Below are 20,616 nucleotides of genomic sequence, written 5' to 3' on the forward strand. Positions count from 1 at the left end.
CCCTGTGCAAACACCAGTCATTTCCGACTCTGAGGTGACGTTGCTTTCATAACATTTTCACAGCAGACTTTTTATGGGGTGGTTTGCCATTGCCTTCCCTAATCGTCTACATTTCCCCCCAGCAAGCTGGGTACTCATTTTACCGACCTCAGAAGTATGGAAGGCTGAGTCAACCTCAAGCCAGCTACCTGAAAGCCAAAGCTTCCACCAGGGATCGAACTCAGGTCGTGAGCAGAGCTTAGGACTGCAGTACTGCAGCTTTAACACCCTGCACCATGGAGCTCTTATTTGGCAGTGAGTGACCCAATTATCCACAAATTATAGCGGAAGAAGTTTTTAAGTTTTTGAATAAGATCTGTGATACCCAGGCCCAAGTCCCTTCTATGCCATGGAAGCTCACTGGGTAACCTTGGGCAGTCATTCTCTCTCTCTAACCTGAGGCTGTTTGGAGGAGAACAGTGTGGTCAGCTGCTTTGGGGAGGCTCCCAGAGAGAAAACTGTGGTGTAAAGAATTTTTTAATCAGCCCTTTAAAAGAACATGTAACTTAGAGAGTAGGGGTGTTTTTCTGGCTCGGGCCTCCTTGCTGTTTTGACATTTTTTAAAAAATCCTGTTTCAGCTTTGTTTCTTCTTTGTGCAAACCAAATGCTGTGACTCCTCATTCTAGCATTACTTTTGAGACTTCTCCCATCAAGTGATCCTCACCAAAGTTCCTCATCAAAGGCTCCTTAGAAAACTTGAGAGTCATGGAGTAAAAGGACAGGTCCTCTTGTGGATCAAAAACTGGCTTAGTAATAGGAAGCAGAGAGTCAGTATAAATGGGCAGTCTTCGCAGTGGAGGACGGTAAGCAGTGGGGTGCCACAGGGCTCGGTACTGGGTCCCATGCTCTTTAACTTGTTCATAAATGATTTAGAGTTGGGAGTGAGCAGTGAAGTGGCCAAGTTTGCGGATGACACTAAATTGTTCAGGGTGGTGAGAACCAGAGAGGATTGTGAGGAACTCCAAAGGGATCTGTTGAGGCTGGGTGAGTGGGCGTCAACGTGGCAGATGCGGTTCAATGTGGCCAAGTGCAAAGTAATGCACATTGGGGCCAAGAATCCCAGCTACAAATACAAGTTGATGGGGTGTGAACTGGCAGAGACTGACCAAGAGAGAGATCTTGGGGTCGTGGTAGATAACTCACTGAAAATGTCAAGACAGTGTGCGTCTGCAATAAAAAAGGCCAACGCCATACTGGGAATTATTAGGAAGGGAATTGAAAACAAATCAGCCAGTATCATAATGCCCCTGTATAAATCGATGGTGCGGTCTCATTTGGAGTACTGTGTGCAGTTCTGGTCGCCGCACCTCAAAAAGGATATTATAGCATTGGAGAAAGTCCAGAGAAGGGCAACTAGAATGATTAAAGGGCTGGAGCACTTTCCCTATGAAGAAAGGTTGAAACGCTTGGGACTCTTTAGCTTGGAGAAACGTCGACTGCGGGGTGACATGATAGAGGTTTACAAGATAATGCATGGGATGGAGAAAGTAGAGAAAGAAGTACTTTTCTCCCTTTCTCACAATACAAGAACTCGTGGGCATTCGATGAAATTGCTGAGCAGACAGGTTAAAACGGATAAAAGGAAGTACTTCTTCACCCAAAGGGTGATTAACATGTGGAATTCACTGCCACAGGAGGTGGTGGCGGCCACAAGTATAGCCACCTTCAAGAGGGGTTTAGATAAAAATATGGCGCACAGGTCCATCAGTGGCTATTAGCCACAGTGTATGTGTGTATATAAAAATTTTTGCCACTGCGTGACACAGAGTGTTGGACTTGATGGGCCGTTGGCCTGATCCAACATGGCTTCTCTTATGTTCTTATGTTCTAAATGTACATATTTTCAGCATTGTTTATTCATCAATAAATCAGCAGTATACATTATTTGTACACCATCATCTACTGATATGTTCTGACCATATGATGACTGATTAAATTGCATACAAGAACTGTACAACTGGCATGGATGCTACAGAAAAACCCTCCCCCAAAACAGACAGTGAAAAGCAGAAAATGGAAATGGTTGAAAATAATATAAATCCCTTTAGAAAGAAATGAAATAGGGAACATTTGCTCAATCCCATCCAAGAGAAGAATTGATCAGACAGGTGCCAAGTGCAGTTTGGATGCTGCTGCAGAAGTGAATTACAGCCAGACAAGGCCTGTGGTAAATTAGGTAACCATGTCAAATAACTAATTAAAGAAGCACTTGTCTCCTTCCTGACACTTGTCTGGTTGTTTTATAAAGTTGTCCATGAGATTACAAATTCTTCAGGGCATGGGAAACTTTCAACCTGGTTAGACTGAATTCAAAGTGAGAATAACGTCTGCTCCTCAATACCACACAAAACAGGATTCAGAGGCTGCATCCTTCAAGCTATGAAAAATTTCATCTGCCCATTTCCACATGTCAGTCAATGTATTTAATTCTTAGCATGGCCCTATCTGTGAATACTTAAATCCAGAGATCAAAGCCATGGGCAGACAAAACAGATCTTTCTATATGCCCAAGAAAAGCTCTATGTTCACAGAAACATGGAAATCTAGATATGTTCTATTCCACAAAGTGATAGTAGTAGTGTCTGTAGCTTTTTTTAAAAAAATTAAAATTTGTATTAAACTTATTATCAATATAAACATATTTATACAAACAATGCACTTATCCAAGGTTTCAAAAAAGAAAACTAAACAAAACAAAGTCAAAAACAATGTTATGTATCTTACATTGCTTAACTAAAAGGTATACATATTTCAATAAATGTTGCTTGATTGCTTGTACATTTTACTTATGTAACTTATAATTTTCTATACTTGGGCAGTTAACATTGTACAAAAGCAAGCATTAGAAGTAAATCATTTTTTCATATGGAACATTTCTAGACAGAATATTTTCTTCTGGAATATATGAAACTACTGGATCAGTGTCTGTAGCTTTAACAAACAAATGCCAGAAGAAATGAAAAAGTCTTCACCAACTGTCAAAAGACATAGAAGGAGGCAGATGAATCTCCCTGGGGAGGGAATTCCAAAGTTTTGGTGTAACAACCAAGAAGGCCCTTTCTCAGGTTGCCACCTGTTGAGCCTCAGATGGCAAGGGAAACCAGAACAGAGCCTTCAGCAGTGACTAGAGTGAGTGGATAGGTTTGTATGGGAGAAGGTGAGCCTTACGGTTATTCCCAGACCATACAGGGCTTTAAAGGTCAATACTAGCACCTTAAATTGGGCCCAGAAGCAAATTGTTAGCCAGTGAAGGTAGAACAAGACTAGAGTGATTATGATCCCTATGACTCACTCCAGCCAAAACTCTGGCCACAGCATTCTGTACCAACTGTAGCAGTCTTTAAGGGCAGCCCCAAGGGTAACAGTCTTTAAGGGCAGCCCCAAGTAGAGACCATTCAGGAATCTAATCTAGATGTTACCAGCGTATGCACAACAGTGGCAAATATTTTCTGCCCAGGAAGGGCCGCAGATGGTTTACCAGTCAAAACTGCTGGAAGGCATCCCTGGCCACCATTGTCACCTATTTATGCAGCTGGAGGCCCAGGTCCAGGAGCACCCCCAAGCTGTGACTCTGCTCCTTCACAGGGAGTGTAACCCCATCCAGAACATCAGACCTTCCCCCCACCAGTAGCACCTCTGTTTTGTTGGGATAAAGTTTCAGCTTGTTAACCCTCCCCATTCCAAAACTGCCTCCAGGCACCTGCTCAAAGGTTCCACAGCCTCCATGGTGTTACTGGGGTTGCCGGTTTGACTAATGCCCAGCATCAATGGGTCAGCAGATGATCTCATCCTGAGGAGGCTGACTTGCTAGGAACATTGCTGACTGGCCTGGGAGGTCCGAGGATCATCCTGCAAGGTCATTAATCATGGTCAGTGATCTGGGGAACCTCAGAGAGTCTCCTAAAAGAGCCTTGACTGGGGTTTGCCAAGAGTTTTCATTTGAAAGAGGCTACTCCCTTGGACACTGACCTTGAGTTTTATATTAAAGAATCTCTTCTGCATCCAAGTCAGCTCAAGAATGATGGGGTCTCAATGTGCTTCTAGGGCAGGGAAGATAGTAGCATGAGGATTCCCTTGTATTCCTTGTAGCTATACATTTATCTTGTATCATAGATATACTTCTTTCATTGCTGTTAGTTAGCGCCCAAGACCCTGGGCTGGTGATCATGATACAACCACATGTGATTTAATGTAGCATTTGTTTTCCCTTAGGATGATGTAGTACATCCCCTGACTTACCAGCGTCAGCTCTCTTTAAAGGCAAAGGTCTGAAATGTATTTAATTAAAATGGAAAGAGTAATATGTTCTTCAGCCATTTTTAGTGCATCAGTTAGACGATGTGATTTCATATGTCATGTGATAAGACAATTTATTGAATTATCATAGAAATTTAAATATTGATACCTCTGCAGACATTCAATTATTCTCAAAGGCAACATATAGTGGATTCTGACATTTCAAGAAGGAACGGCAGCAGGTTGTCAGGGCTGATCCTGAAAACCAAAGTTATAGTTATGGAAGATGGAAAATGTGAAGGCATGGGTTCATCATCCCCAGGGGTGGAATTCTAGCAGGAGCTCCTTTGCATATTAGGCCACATACTCCTGATGTAGCCAATCCTCCAAGAACTTATAAAAAAGAGCCTTGTAAGCTTTTGGAGGATTGGCTACATCAGGGGGGGTGGCCTAATATGCAAAGGAGCTCCTGTTAGAATTCCACCCCTGGTCATCCCTTACAAATTCAGATAACTTCACTATTCTGTCAAAGCATCAAATGAAAACACACACCCTTGGCTAGTTGTGTTTCCAAATTCACTCTTGCTAAGGCAGCAGCAGTGAAAGGAGGCATTTATAGGAGAGAACTGCAGGGAAGAAGGAATCTTCTGGCTGCATCTCCTGTTTCTTTTCTGCTAGTGCTTTCCAGATCAGATTTTACTTCTGCTCCTGGAGCCCTTGGTAAGGGGAGAGATGGTCACTTAAAAATGTCCAAGTAAACATTTGCAGGAAACAATCAGAAGGTGAGAGAAGGGATAAATGCCCTTCCTCTCTCCACCAGTCCTCTCCCACGTGTGTCCACCAACCTCCATTTCTGCACTTTGTGAATATCTAACTGTTGTGTTTTCATTGTTGTATGGGAAGTTTGCAGACACAATTGTTGCATATTGTTTTAAAGGATACATCTCTCCAGAACTGAACTCAGGAAAAACTGTCCCTGTGGCTGGAACTGATGATGTCACAGCTCCCTCCTCCCCAGAACAGTTTTTCAACATCTTACAAAGATAGATAGATAGATAGATAGATAGATAGATAGATAGATAGATAGATAGATAGATAGATAGATAGATAGATAGATAGATAGATAGATAGATAGATAGATAGATAGATAATTTTATTTATATCCCGCCCTCTCCGCCGGAGCAGGCTCAGGGCGGCTAACAACATCATTCAAATTTCCATTATACAAAAGACAAAGTTACATTTAACATTAAACATTAACATTAAAAATTCTGATAAGTTTAAAATTAATTAATTAAATTAAATTGATAAAAGTGCAAATTGATTGTGCTCTTTAAATATTAAGGAAATGTTACATAAAGAGCTTTAAAACAAAAGAGCAGGCAGCTGACATGGAATTTGGAGGTGGAAATGCAATACAAACAACTGAATCAGCATTTGAATTTCTGGATCATCCATTTGTCAAATGCACTGGAAAGCTGGTTAGGAGACAAAACAGTTGTGACTCTGTTATGTATACACATTAGCATCATGTGCCTATGTAGTTCTAACTCAGATCCTCTGACAGCAATGGGATTTAAGAATGCAAATGGTTGCCACAGCATCCGTACTGGAATTCCCAACCATGTTGGACCCTTGGACACCTTTGGAATTGTGAAAGCAAGTGGTGGGTACCACTATTAGCTTGTGTTGTGTTTGTGTGACTCTGTTTCATGTGGATTGTTAGTTCCTGCCTGGCTCATTGGAGCCTTAGGACTGAGCTTGGGGACTTGGGAATAATGGGAAGCAGGATCCAAACCTCTGCTTCCCTGGTCCAATCGCCAGCCCCCTGCTTGTTCAAATGACCCAATGGTGTTCTAGTGCAGGAACTTTGGAGTGTATATAGTTGGCCCTGTTGACCCAGTTTAGCAGTCTTAGTCTGCATATTACCAGGGCTTTTAGGAAAAGCTCAGCAGGAACTCATTTGCATATTAGGCCACATACCTCTGACACCACCATTGTTTCGCACAGGGTTTTTTTATATAGAAGCCCAGTAGGAACTATTTGCATATTAGGCCACACCCCCTGACATCAAGCCAGCCAGAATTGCATTGCTGCTCAAAAAAAGCCCTACATGTTACCATGCTGTAATCACTAATAAAGAGCTGTGATCAACTACAACTAAGCCTCCTCATGCATCAAACCCACTATTTAACAGCTAGAATGCAGGAGGCTGACTATGCTGCCTGATTGATTAGCAGAAGACTGAGGTCGAAGGAGCTTTTTCTGGGCAAAGCCACTAGGAAAAGGCATCACCCACCTTCTTTAAATATGCTAGTAGTGCAGAAGAAGCTTGGTGGGGTCGTTGCACTCATTGCATCCATGGGCACCCTGTTGAAGATCACTGCTCCTGTCCTATGTGTTCATGGACTTCTCCAGTCTCTTGGGCATACAAGGATGTTTCATTCACACAGTTGAGAGGCATCTCTTCATAAGGGCTTTAATTACAAAATAAGTAATATGAGCAATCCTAAACAGGTCTTCTTAGAAGTAAGTCACACTTTATTCAATGGGACATACTCTCAAGAAAGCAGGACTTTTTTTAGTAGGAATGCACAGGAACACAGTTCCAGCTGGCTTGGCATCAGGGTGTGTGGCCTAATATGCAAATTAGTTCCTGCTGAGGTTTTTCTACAAAAAAAGCCCTGCAAGAAAGCATTCTTAGTATTGCAGCCACAGTGTGTTCTTGTTGTTTTATTCACACATCCTCCAACTCCTGCTGCTAAAAGCAGATATATCTTTGTTAAATTTAGTGAACAAGGGAAAATAAGGGGTAGTCTACAGGGTCTATTGGTATGCCTTGTGAAAGGACTGTGAAATGTTAATTCCAAAATGCAGACATCCTGGCAATCTAGAATGCCTTTCTTACATGTAGAATCTCCTTGTGTATTTATTTCCATAACTGATATACCACCCAGGAACTCCGGGTGTACATAAGCATAAAACATTGTAAAACATTAATATTCTATAACAATTGTAGAGGTATCACTCAGGGCCAGTATCAGCTCTCCCCACTACCACTCAGCTAGGCTACAGGGGAAACATACCTGGGGAAATGTGGAGGGTCTCAGTCTCAAAGGTGATGCAATGACTTCACTTCCAAGGCAACTAGGGCTCTCATTTACCTGCTTATGGCAGGACACCTGCAGGTAATTGTGGCCCTTGCCCACCAATGCTCAGCAGGTCAGTGGGCAGAAGCTGGGGTCAATTAGAGCAATTGTCCTGGTAAAAAAAATTAAAAAGAAAAATAAGGCTTCATCTACTTACAGGAAGTTCTGACTATACAGTTCCTGGCAATTCCTAGAGCTATTTGCATGGCTGGTGCGTGGGAGTAGGCCAAGTAGGTGGCCACCTAGGGTGCCACCTGGCCTAGGGGTCACTGCCAGGTGCTCCCTTTCCCCACGCTCAGCATGTGTGCTTCTTGGAGTCTACCTTCCCCAATGCAAAGCAGGCTCCATGGAGTGCAGACGCTGCCCAGCTGGTTTTACATTCCCCAGGTCTATTACAGATCCAGGAAACGTGAAAGTGGACGGTGCCTGCGCAGTGTGCTCCTCAGAGCCCAGCAGGGATAAATTAACCAATTGTAAAAGCTGAAGAAGATCCAATGACAGTTGTATGCTGCTTTTCATCCTTTCTACTCTACTTTAACATAGCCATGGGGTGGGAGCCATACCTCAGTGGTGGAGCATCTTTCTTGCATGCACAAGGTCTTGTCACTGACACCTCCAACTAAAAGGATCAAGTAGAAATGGTCATGTGATAGTCTTGTCCCTGGCACTTCCTGCTAAAAGGATCAAGTAGTATTCTCACAATTTTTATTGTTTAATCTCATAGGTTTTTTTAAAAAAAAAATTCAAAATAAAAAACTGTAAATTAAAAATGTAAATAGTTTCAAGTTTCTTCATTTCTCCTACAATTCTCTGTTTTTTTAAATTTCAGGGAGGGCGCTAGTAGACAGCTCGCCTAGGGCACCAAAAACCCTAGCCCCAGCCCAGGCTATTTGGAAATGACAAAAGGTAGGTCTAGGAGTCACCAGAAATTCTATGGTAATCTTACCATAGAGTATTATCATAGATGATTCCTCTATGGTAAACTATACCCTCAATATTCATTTGGCAGATTCAGATGCAATCTCCTATACCCCTTGTAAAGTAGTCCACTCCGAAGGCACTCCTAAGGGATCTGTTGAGGCTGGGTGAGTGGGCGTCAACGTGGCAGATGAGGTTCAATGTGGCCAAGTGCAAAGTAATGCACATTGGGGCCAAGAATCCCAGCTACAAATACAAGTTGATGGGTTGTGAACTGGCAGAGACTGACCAAGAGAGAGATCTTGAGGTCATGGTAGATAACTCACTGAAAATGTCAAGACAGTGTGCGTCTGCAATAAAAAAGGCCAACGCCATGCTGGGAATTATTAGGAAGGGAATTGAAAACAAATCAGCCAGTATCATAATGCCCCTGTATAAATCGATGGTGCGGTCTCATTTGGAATACTGTGTGCAATTCTGGTCACCGCACCTCAAGAAGGATATTATAGCATTGGAAAAAGTGCAGAAAAGGGCAACTAGAATGATTAAAGGTTTGGAACACTTTCCCTATGAAGAAAGGTTAAAACGCTTGGGGCTCTTTAGCTTGGAGAAACGTCGACTGCGGGGTGACATGATAGAGGTTTACAAGATTATGCATGGGATGGAGAAGGTAGAGAAAGAAGTACTTTTCTCCCTTTCTCACAATACAAGAACTCATGGGCATTCGATGAAATTGCTGAGCAGTCAGGTTAAAACGGATAAAAGGAGGTACTTCTTCACCCAAAGGGTGATTAACATGTGGAATCCACTGCCACAGGAGGTGATAGCAGCTACAAGCATAGCCAGCTTCAAGAGTGGGTTAGATAAAAATATGGAGCAGAGGTCCATCAGTGGCTATTAGCCACAGTGTGTGTGTGTGTGTGTGTGTGTATAAATTTTGGCCACTGTGTGACACAGAGTGTTGGACTGGATGGGTCATTGGCCTGATCCAACATGGCTTCTCTTATGTTCTTATGGTCTTAGTTCTGAGAAGGGCAGTTTGATTGGTTGATTTTTCCCATGTTTGTAGGGTGGATCCTACAATTGTCTGGCTGCCAATAGTTCTAGCTCTCTATCAGGCTGCACCACAAGAACTAGAAGTGCTCCCCAAGATGCTCTTCTTCATGAATACAGAAAGATCATTAAAAACAGAGACTTGCTCATCCACAAAGACATGGCTAACATGGGCCTATCCAGACTAAGATGCTGACAGCCAGCATTAAGATCTGCACAAATCCTGCAACCACAAAATTTCATTCTAAGAAATGAATGGTTGTGAATATGTATGGAATCAGTTCCACTTGATATCTATAACCTGATAAACACCAATGAGAGGCCTGTGAGATTTGACTTGTCATGTAAAGTTTGGAAGATGGTTAATAGAATACAGACTTTGATAGTTGTGCAGACCTGTAATTTAAATGGGGCAAAATACCAGAACCTGAATGTGATTGTGGCACAGCTCACCAAACTATTTTCCATATGTCACTGGAATGTGAGCATTGTCCTTTCTAGTGGATTTAGGAGGGTTGCCCAATTGTTCCGTATACTCGTATCAACTCGGTCACACATTTTATATTATATACATCCTGTGTGGAACTCTGCCGTACAATAAATAAATAATAACTTATGTTAAACTATGATTCCTCTATGTCAGGAACTCTATGGTCTGAACTTCCTGTAAGTACACAGGCCTCATTTCTCTTTTAATTTTTTTTTCCTGGGATGTGCTCCCCCCACTCCCCGCCACAAGAATCCCACCACTGCCTGGCAACCCCAAGTGCAACCCAGAAGTGATGCTATTATATTGGATGGTGTTCTATCATTTGCCCAAAACTCTGTGGTTAAACTATAAGGAGCTGTCCCCTCCCCACTGTCACTCTGTAAAGTGCAGCAAACAGGGATGGTGCTGTAGAAACAAATAAACCAACCACCCAAATGAAACCTTTCCCAAGTCAAACTCATCAACCCTTTTAATGGTTTCTTGAGGTGTTGTTTTTATTGCATATGCTGTAGCATGCCTTATAAACCACCGTGATCCCATTGGTTTGGGAAAGGTGGTTCATACATTTGTTTAAAATAAGTATGCCTCTGGGACCACAATCCAGGTTCCCCCATTTGATGCACAGTCTATACAAAATGCACACTCGTGGCAAGCATACATGGGCATGTATGCACTGTGTTATGTCCTGCATTCTAATCCCTATGTACAGCACAGCGCACGCTACAGAGGCGACCAGTGGAAGCCCACTGGTCCCTGGATGTAGCTCGCTAATACGCACTGCCAATCAAGATCTGTGGTGGGAAGTTTAACTGACCAGGATTGGACCTGGCCTCACGGAGGGTTGTTCCGGGGCATGTATATAATCGGGACCCGGCCCGCCATTCTCCCTCTTGTGATGTACCCGCTAATAAAGTATGTTGCCTTCAACACGTCTCGTCACTGAGTACATTACACACTCTCTTCTTCATGGATTTTTAACTTCTATTTTGGTTGATAGGAAGTGGGAATTTACTCCAGTTTTATTTACAGGTTGCGAATATGGATGGAATCAGTTCTGCTAATGGGAAAATTTAACCAATTGTCCTTTTTCCCTGGCTCTGTTGGTCTTTCTGTGTTGGGTACTTGGTGCAAAGGAAGTGAAATCTGGGATTGCAAAGTCAGTGGAGTGGGAGGAATTTCTTGAGGGAAGCACATATTTTATTTCTCCTTGTGGGTGGTTGAGCCTTTGCTCACATTAGGTTACAAAAGGAAGGAGAGTGACTCGTCCTTCATTTAGCAGTCTCAGCAGAAGGTGAATCAGTGTGAAAATAGCAGTATAACCATCCCATTACAGGAAAGGTTGTAGTGGTTTTCCTTTCTCATGCACCTGACTCCACCTGGATCAAGGTTTTGCAACCTAAGACATTAAGATGTCATTTTTTAAAGAAGTACTGCTCACATATTTCAAATATTTTGACAGTATTGCTCACATATTTTAAAGACAAAACTTGAGCAATGTTTTGTGTAATGTCACTACAACAGCAATTCAGACCCAACCCTTCAGGAGAATAGACATTATTGAAGAAAATAGAAAATGAGAAAAACTCCCCTCCACAATAAAGACAAAGAATTTTTCAGACTTGTAAAACCCACCCCCCAAAAAGATTGCATTTTTATTATTCCCAAATACCCATGCCAACACTCCTTTCCCCTCCTCATCCCAGGCAAAAATGTATAAGAAATCACCCCTCCGCCCCAGTTTTTGTGGCTGGTTTGTGATTATCCTGTTACCCCTGCCTCAAGAGGGGCTCCTCTTCTCTTTGTTTCAGAATCTCTGTTCCACAGACCTGGCACTATGCTTCCTCCATCCCACCTGGTCAACTTCAGCTCCCAACACTGTTTCTTTGCCCCATTCCACTCCTTCTTCAGATCTGTTCACCATATCTCCAAAAGGATAGTACAGAGCTGGAAAAAATACAGAGGGCAACCAAGATGATAAGGGACTTGGAGAACCTTCCCTATAAGGAAAGGCTGAAGAATCTGGGACTCTTCCATTTAGAAAAGAGATGTTTGGGGGTGGGGGGGCAAGAAAGAGGTTTATAAATTTGTGCATGGGTGGAGAGAGTTGACAAAGAGAACTTTTTCTTCCTCTCTCAAAATACTAGAACTCAAGGGCATCCAATGAAGCTGATGTATTCAGGAAATACTTCTTCACACAGTGAGTGATTAATATGTGGAATCCACTGCCAGAGGATGAAGAGATGGCCACAAGAATAAACAGCTTCCAAACAGAATTAGATAGATTCATGGAGGATGTCTATCAATGGCTACTAGCCATGGTGGCTGAGGGGAACCTCCACACTCAGTGGCACTAAACCTGTGAATTCCAGAGCCAGGAGGCAACATCAGGGGAAGGCCTTGGCTTCTATGGCCTGTTGTTGGCCATCCAGAGAAACTGGCTGATGCTGGACTAGATAGACTATTGGTCTGATCCAGCAGGGCTCTTCTTATGTCTTGTTCTTTCAGGCTTAGTTTTGCTGCAGGCAGGCAGCCATTCTAAAGAAAGTTTTTTGTGTTTTATGTACCACTAGGAGTAAGGCCCGTGTGAAGAATAATACAATGGACTTTAGAAGGAGGCTCCAGGCAAGTGCCCCACCCACCCTTGCTGTCTTCCCACTCACCCAAGTGAAGGCATTCACTTCCCCCAACCTCAAGAAGAGTGGATCTCTGCCATCTGGAGAGCAGCTGTAATTTTGAGTGCTCTCCAACTGTCACTTGGAGATTGGCAACAATGGTTCTCCAAGAGGAAACACCTCTCCCTCAGATACCAGCTGGAGAGCAGTTGTAATTCTGAGTGCTCTCCAGCCCCCACCTGGAGATTGGCAACAATGGTTTGGAGCCTGTTTGGTGTAGTGGTTAAGTGTGCGGACTCTTATCTGGGAGAACCGGGTTTGATTCTCCACTCCTCCACTTGCACCTGCTGGAATGGCCTTGGGTCAGCCGTAGCTCTGGCAGAGGTTGTCCTTGAAAGGGCAGCTGCTGTGAGAGCTCTCTCCAGCCCCACCCACCTCACAGGGTGTCTGTTGTGGGGGAGGAAGGTAAAGGAGATTGTGAGCCGCTCTGAGACTCTTCGGAGTGGAGGGCGGGATATAAATCCAATATCTTCTTCTTCCTGCCCCTCTAACTTCAGCTTTCCATCATCTTCCCACCCCCCTGCAACTATTATATACAAAAAAGACAGTCTTTCTCCACAGTGGGGGAGGGGAACCAATGCAGCTTACATAATTCTCCTCTCCCCCCCTCTGATCTGAACAACAATCTTGTAAGGCAGGTTAGGCTGGAATTCTGTGACTGGTCCAAAATCACCGGCGAGGGGAGGAGGGAAACAGGAAGTGAGGAAAGAGTCAGGAAAGAAAGGAAGTAAGTTCCCTGGCTTATTTTAGCAGCCTTTGGAGGCTGCCTGTATTGGTAGGCCATCTGTGTGGGTGGTTGATAGGATGGAAGATGTTTGTTGCCGGTGGCAGCCATGACACTTTTTGTGAGGCTGCAGTACAGCAGCAGTCCTTTCTGAGGCCAGTTGACAGAGAGGACACAGAGAAGAGTGGGAGATGTATCTCTCTCTGAGGTAAGACTGCTTTTGGCAATTTGTTCCAACATCCTTGGGCCTGAGTAGGCAGGGGCAGGGGAGTCAGTCAGTGGGAGGCAAAAGACTGACTGAGCTGTGATCAGGCAATGGTTTCTGGAGTGCCTTGCTGTCTTCCCACCCACCCAAGTGAAGGCATTAATTCCCCCTCACACACATACCTCAAGGTGAGGTGACCTGGAGTTGGCAACCTGGCAGCCTCTTTGTGGGAAAAAGTCTTTCTTCATGGGGGGGGTGGAGCCAAGTACCTAGAAGTTTGCAACAGTGTTTCCCTGGGAGGAAATGGCTGACACTGTGAGGTAAGCCATTGCAAGTCTCCCTTTCGCTTCCTCTGAAGTGGCCTCTCCCTGCTGTGAACAAACTTTCCTTCTCAGTTGAAGAGATGTTAACTGCTACTGTTTATGTGGATTAAAGGGAGGAAGGTAGACAGAATGAAATAAAAAGACTGAAAGATAGAGAATCAGAGAAAGAATAAGAGAAAGAACAGAAGGAGGAAATAGCAAAAGAGGGGGAGAAAGGAGTGAGAGAAAGAAAAATGAGAAGAAGGAAGAGACAGGGCCCTGAGGAGAGGCAGTTGTAATCAGTAAACTCCCAGCAGAGAACTGTCTGTGTCAGAAGTCAGTGGCTGTCTGTTGGTGTTCTTGCCTGATGGGGCTGGCGGTGAGCGGGGGAGAGCATGGGGTGGGGGACAGGACAGTGAGCCAATGTGACGCCAGAGGGGTTGATGGACACGTGATGGGCCAGTGGCTCATGGAGTGCAGACTAAGCCAATGAGGGGCCTGGATCTGGCTTTACCAGAGGACTGTTAGGCTTTTATTATAAAGGATTCCCCCATAATGCAGTTCTATTTTGTAATTGTAACTGTCATTACTACTCTCTCAAATGGCATAGATTAATTTGGTTTCTTTTCCTGTTTGTAAAATAAAACTCCTGTTTGTTTAAGAGTGTTCTCCCCCATCTTGTTTTTTGAGTGTTGATCTGAATCTGCCCCTCCATATACATAGCTTAAATCAGGGCCTTTTTTTGTAGAAAAACCCAGCTGGAACTCATTTGCATATTAGGCCACACACCCCTGACACTAAGCCAGCCAGAACTATGTTCCTGTGCTTTCCTGCTCAAAAAAAAAGCACTGGCCTAAATGATCCCAAGTATTTAAGTGCGCAAATGACATGTATTCATTCTGTACTGGCAGGGGGATGCCTCTGCACATGTATGCTGAATCGGGTAACACTTCTCACTAAAAGAATCCTGGGAATTGCAGTTTGATAAAAGCATTGAGAACTCTCGGCCAGATATTTCTGCCCCTTTAATTTTTTTAGGAGAGAGCAGGAGTTGACGCATCATTACACCACTACCCCACAAAAAAGCTCCTTGACAAAAATCCAGAAGACACCAATCTCATCTTCACATAGAGTTTAATGCAATGCAGTTTGTCATACACCAAAGAAAGGAAATCCCCACCAAAAGTAACATTAGCAAGGAAAAGGCCATTCCAAAATGAGCACGCTCAGAACACAATTCAGCACTTGCCAGTCCTGCTGATTTCAACAGGAGAGATTTTCACCGCAGGTATCTTACGTATTCTTTTGAAAAGCCATTGTTGGTCAATGAAACTGCATGCTGGTAGTCGGAGAAGAGTACCAGGTAGGATATATGTTTGCATGAAAAAGGCCACGCTCCTAGGGAGTTATTTTAATTCAATTCACATTTTCCCCCTGTTCACTTCACAGTGACAAAGGAGTTAAAATGTGGACCGAATAGCAAATGAAATGCAGTTTAAATGTGAAAAGAACTGCATGCCCCTACTCCTCAAACTGTTTCTTCACATGAACTTTCTAAGAGTCATTCTTTCCCAGAAAAGCTCAAATCACCATAGGGAGAAGAACAATCTCTTTATTTGACAATTCTGGGGTAAGCCTGATCCTTCTAGTTTTCACATGGGAAGTACCCAAACAATGTGAGAATGATATCAGGAGCATAGCACAGTGTCCTAAATAACACCCTGTAGAATTACCCAGAGCTCTTTGCTTTTGTTCATGCAAATACAGCTTTAGTAGGTTCAACACCTGTTAGCTGAATACAATATTGGCCTTTGGAGCAAACACAAATGGGTACCTGATCTGTACATGAGAGCATGAAATGCTGTACATGAGGAGGGCATGAAATGCATCAACAATGAGTGAAAGACAAAGAATGCATGGCTAACAGGTTATTTTGGAAGAACAGGCAGAGTGGTCATAAGAAATGAGGTTCATTTCTCTGAAAAGTGCCAAAAAGGGCAGGAGGAGCAACTTGGATCACTGCATCAGATGGCAACAGATTCATCTTGTATCCAGGAGCTGTATCGTGATTGCTTCCCTTTCTTACAGTTATTTGTTTGTAGACCTCACGGTGGTGGATGACGTTGTGGTTTTTTTCACAATGGTGCTTCCGCCAGAAGCATATCCTCCTCCTCCTATGCTGTGCATGCCTCTTCCACTGCTGGAGCTGAAGCTATGGCCTCCAGATCCCCCTCCAAAGCATCCTCCTCCAAAGCCACCTCCGTAGCCTCCTCCATATCCACCAGCAGAGCTGCTAGAACCAACTACAGCTGGAAGGAGGAAAAATAAAGGATATTACAAAGTAATATTGGACTACTATTGCCAGTGAATACCTAAGACTAAACTATCTCACTTTGGTCCTCCGTCAGATACTTCCATATACCTCTTGCCCAGGGGTGGAATTCTAGCTGGAGCTCATTTGCATATTAGGCCACACCTCCTGATATAGCCAAGAGCTTACAAAAAAGAGCCTTGTAAGCTCTTGGAGGATTGGCTACATCAGGGGTGTGTGGCCTAATATACAAAGGAGCTCCTGCTAGAATTCCACCCCTGCTCTTGCCTATTGCAAATCCTATATTTAAGAGTGACCTCTATGGGTTTCTCATGGTGATCAACACTTCCTACTATAACTTTGCAGGAGAGTGTCACATGGAGCTTATTCCTGTAAAGAGTCTGAACAGTTAAAATGGCCACCATATCGGGCACCTAATAAGGTTGCCAAGTCCCCAGCTTCCCAGAGCGGGGGATTTTCCCTATTGTACCATAGAGTTTTCCCTCCCAAATGGCTAGTGTCCAGGAAAACCATAGAGTTTCCCCAGAAATGCCTAGAGCGGCCCCGCATGGGCACTGCCATTTTGATGACGTCACTTCCAGGTGACGTCATCACGCCAGCGATTTGGGGGGAGGTTCCCCCTGCCAGCCCAATGGGGGCCAGTGAGTTGGGAACCTCCCAGGAGGGGGATTCCCCGCCGGGACTGGGGACTTGGCAGCCCTAAACAACTATCATGCTGCCATGTACTGGGGAGGTGGGAGTAGAATTCACTTCTTTTCTATTCTCCAGGATACAATTTCAACCAGGGGTTCTCTAGGCTCAGTAGAACCCACAGCTCCTCTGAAGAGGGGCCATGACTGAGTGTTACAGCATCTGATTGGTATGCAGAAGGTCTGAGGCTCAGTTCTTAGTATCTCCAGGTAGAAGGACCTGCTCAGCCACCAAGCTCAATGGGCTGCTTTGGCAGATCATCATCATTTATCCAGCACTAAGTTAAATGGAGGAAAGGAGGGTGACACTTGTGGCTGAGTCATGGGCAAACCATGACGGCAACTGGATCGAGGCGGTGTGGCAGTGCTGATGTTATTAGATCTGTCGGCTGCATTTGACACAGTCCACCATCAGCTGCTGATCCACCGCCTCGCCGACATAGGGGTTAGGGGGTTGGCCTTACAATGGCTTTCCTCCTTCCTCATGGGTTGGGGACAAAGGGTGGCAATTGGGGGTGAACGATCCCAGAGGCGCACACTAGATTGTGGGGTGCCTCAGGGAGCAGTTCTCTCCCCGATGTTATTTAACATCTATATGCGCCCCCTTGCCCAGATTGTCCGGAGGTTTGGGCTGGGTTGCCATCAATATGCAGATGACACCCAGCTCTATCTGCTAATGGACGGCCGGCCCGCCTCTGCCCCGGGGAGCCTAGATCAGGCCCTGCAGGCTGTTGCAACATGGCTTAGGCTGAGTGGGCTGAAGCTGAACCCAGCGAAGACAGAGGTTCTCTGTGTGGGTCGTGGCGCTCTGGGGAAGGAAATATCTCTCCCGACCGTTCTGCACTAGCTGCAATCTCCGGGTCCGGCACAGAGGCAGCCCCATGTAGAGGGCGTTACAGTAGTCCAATCTTGAGGTGACCGTCGCATGGATCACCGTTGCTAGGTCCCGGCGCTCTAGGAAAGGGGCCAACTGCCTCGCCCGCTTCAGATGAAAAAATGCTGACTTGGCAGTGGCTGTTATCTGGGCCTCCATTGATAATGAAGGCTCCAGTAAAACACCCAAGCTCTTTACCCGCTGCAACGGTGATCCATGAACGGCTGACCAAGTGCACAAAGAAACATCAAAATGGTCCAATCTGGAGATCCGCCATCATTACATAAATTGACAGGCATAGCGTCGATCAATAACGGTACTGCCAGATTTAACTTAATGTTTTTAGACTCAGTAACTGTTTTAACTAATGTATTAATCGGTTTGGGGTTAATTTAATGTTTTGTTAAATGTATTGTTATTTTGCTGTTGTTAGCCGCCCTGAGCCTGCTTGGCGGGGGAGGGCGGGATATAAATAAAATTTTACTTACTTTACTTACTTACTTACTTACATTCAGCAAGCCACTATCGCAACCACCAACCAAAAGTTGGTTTTGGAAGTTTCCATATGGGATTTGCAGCAAATAGACTGCCTTCTCATAAGTTTTTATGACACATGACAACATCATATTAGAGTTGCACCAAAACCACTAACTTTCCGGTATCTTAAAAGTAGACATGACAGTGCAGAGGGGAATCTGTTTTCACTATTTCCATCCTCCCTCTGCCATGCTCTTTCTCTTGATGAGGCTTCAGCCTTGTCCTTATCTACTGCAAAGCACCTGACAGTGGCAGCTTTTTGCCACTGAAGCTGCATCAATACATGTTGCTGAGCTGGCACATATGTCTGGCTGAAGATGTGGTGTTGTACTGGCACAGCAGTGAACACACGCAAAGTTGACAGCATGGCAACTTTTAAGACAGAACCACTCTTTAAAAGTGTTGAATCTGCAATAGCTACTTACAGATGCTTACGGCATTCTGGCATTCTCCGGACATCCTGCGGAAGAAAGAAACTAGGATTTAGGTTGTGGATCCAATCAGGCATTCCTATGCAGATTCCAGCAATGTGCAATCAATATTAGACAATCCCTTGAAGGTTTATGATGTCTGCTGCCAGGGATTCATTGGCCTATTGGAGAGCCAGTTTGATGTAGTGGTTAAGTGCATGGACTCTTATCTGGGAGAACAATGTTTGATTCCCCACTCCTCCACTTGCACTTGCACTTGCTGGAATGGCCCTGGCCTCTGGCAGAGGTTGTCCTTGAAAGGGCAGCTGCTGTGAGAGCCTCTCAGCCCCACCCACCTCACAGGGTGTCTATTGTGGGGGGAGAAGATATAGGAGATTGTAAGCCTATCTGAGTCTCGGATTCAGAGAGAAGGGCGGGGTATAAATCTGCAATTCTTCTTCTTCTATGGAAGTCTGCATCATACAAGGGAAAGAACAATCAAGAACTGATGCAGGAAGACCTATGTAGAGTTCCTTGCTTTGCAATTGAGTTTGCTTTTGTAGGGACGTTCTTAGGGTATTCTCAGACAGTCCTAATATCAAGAAGCATTGTTTCAGGCTGTTGAGTTGTTGAAGTCCAGATGTGCATGGTACTTTTGTTCATAATGGTCCACAGGGATATTTGGTACAGCGTTTTTTGTAGCAGGAACTCCTTTGCATATTAGGCTTCAAACCCCCCCCCCCCCCCCGATGTAGCCAATACTCCAAGAGCTTACAGGGCTCTTCTTACCTACTGTAATCTCTTGGAGGACTGGCTACATCAGGGGGGTGTAGCCTAATATGCAAAGGAGTGCCCCCAAGAACAGAGTGTACACATGGTTTGAAAGAGATGTCTTTCCTTCCCATGTTCATGCTTGTGTGCCCAATTAGGGCCATGAAAACTCCCATCAGGATCTGAGTTTCCACAGCCTAATGACAGCTTTTTCCAGTCCAGCAGGCTTCCGCCAGGACTCAGTCCTGAAAAACCACAACTTATAATAACCAAGAGGATTCCTCTGAGGGTAAGACAGACTGCATGACCTTTCTCACCACAGAATGCTCTGGCTTGTCGTTTCTGGAATGCTAGACAAGGCATCTGACAATGCTTCAAATCCCAGCATCTACCTTTTGTTAGAAATTAACCTCAACAACATTATTTTAAGGCAAAGCTCTTTCCTATGGCCCTCCCCATATTATTTTCAGCAAGAATCTGTATCCTTCCTTTCTACGTGTTGCACCCACCTGCACTCCTCTCCTTCCAGCAGTTTCCTGTAGGTGGCAATCTCAATATCAAGGGCTATCTTGCAGTTCATCAGCTCTTGGTATTCTCGCAGCAGACGAGTCATCTCCTCCTTGGCCTTCTGCATAGCTGTTTCCATTTCAGCCAGTTTAACCCTGGCATCCTTGAGTGCCAGCTCACCACGCTCTTCCGCTTCTGTAATGGAGGCCTGCAGCTTTTCACACTGCAAGGTAAGATGGACATCAGAGAACTGAGATTAGAGAACCATGTATGAATTCCACATTCTAAGAATCTTGATGTCAAGAGGCAATGCCTCATTAACAAAGAAGAAAGCTTGTACAGGCAGGGCACCCTATCCCACCCTCACTGCTTGAAGATCCTATATTGAGTCAAATGATATGGAATGGTGTGTATGTCATGATTCCACAGGAGCACAGAAAATAACTCGAATGGGCCCAGAATCTGGTTGCCTGAGCATCATAGACTTCATTTAAAAAAAAAAAAGTTCAATTCCTTAAGGTTAAAGATAAGCTTTTAAAAGTATGGCCAGTACCTGTAGCTCTTGCTACTGACATTTGAGAAGATAAAAATCAGATTTTGTCATAACTGACAAGGGTGTAGTTGAATGGCACTTCTAGTGATCAAAGAATGGGATCTTTTCCTATTGCCATGTTAGGCACAAACAGCAACCAAGCTACACATTCAGA

The 20,616-nt window shown here is 44.3% G+C and overlaps 1 protein-coding gene across 2 annotated transcripts in view; it reads right to left on the minus strand.

Annotated features, from left to right (window-relative positions):
• Positions 1-20,616, minus strand: part of LOC132581760 (keratin, type II cytoskeletal 4-like) — a 170,797-nt gene that overhangs the window by 135,911 nt on the left and 14,270 nt on the right. The window contains exons 7-9 of one of the 2 annotated variants that reach the window (XM_060253164.1): positions 19,912-20,132; positions 18,647-18,681; positions 15,668-16,098 (exon numbers count right to left, since the gene is read on the minus strand). The exons of the other annotated variant lie outside the window; for it this stretch is intronic. Of the exons in view, the coding sequence (XP_060109147.1) occupies positions 15,878-16,098; positions 18,647-18,681; positions 19,912-20,132 (477 nt within the window). The 3' untranslated portion in view covers positions 15,668-15,877. Of the gene's footprint in view, positions 1-15,667; positions 16,099-18,646; positions 18,682-19,911; positions 20,133-20,616 lie in introns of those variants that run through there. 2 annotated transcript variants of the gene reach the window in all.

This window comes from Heteronotia binoei, chromosome 13 (assembly GCF_032191835.1).
Source record: "Heteronotia binoei isolate CCM8104 ecotype False Entrance Well chromosome 13, APGP_CSIRO_Hbin_v1, whole genome shotgun sequence".
In the NCBI taxonomy this organism is placed as follows: Eukaryota; Metazoa; Chordata; class Lepidosauria; order Squamata; family Gekkonidae; genus Heteronotia; species Heteronotia binoei.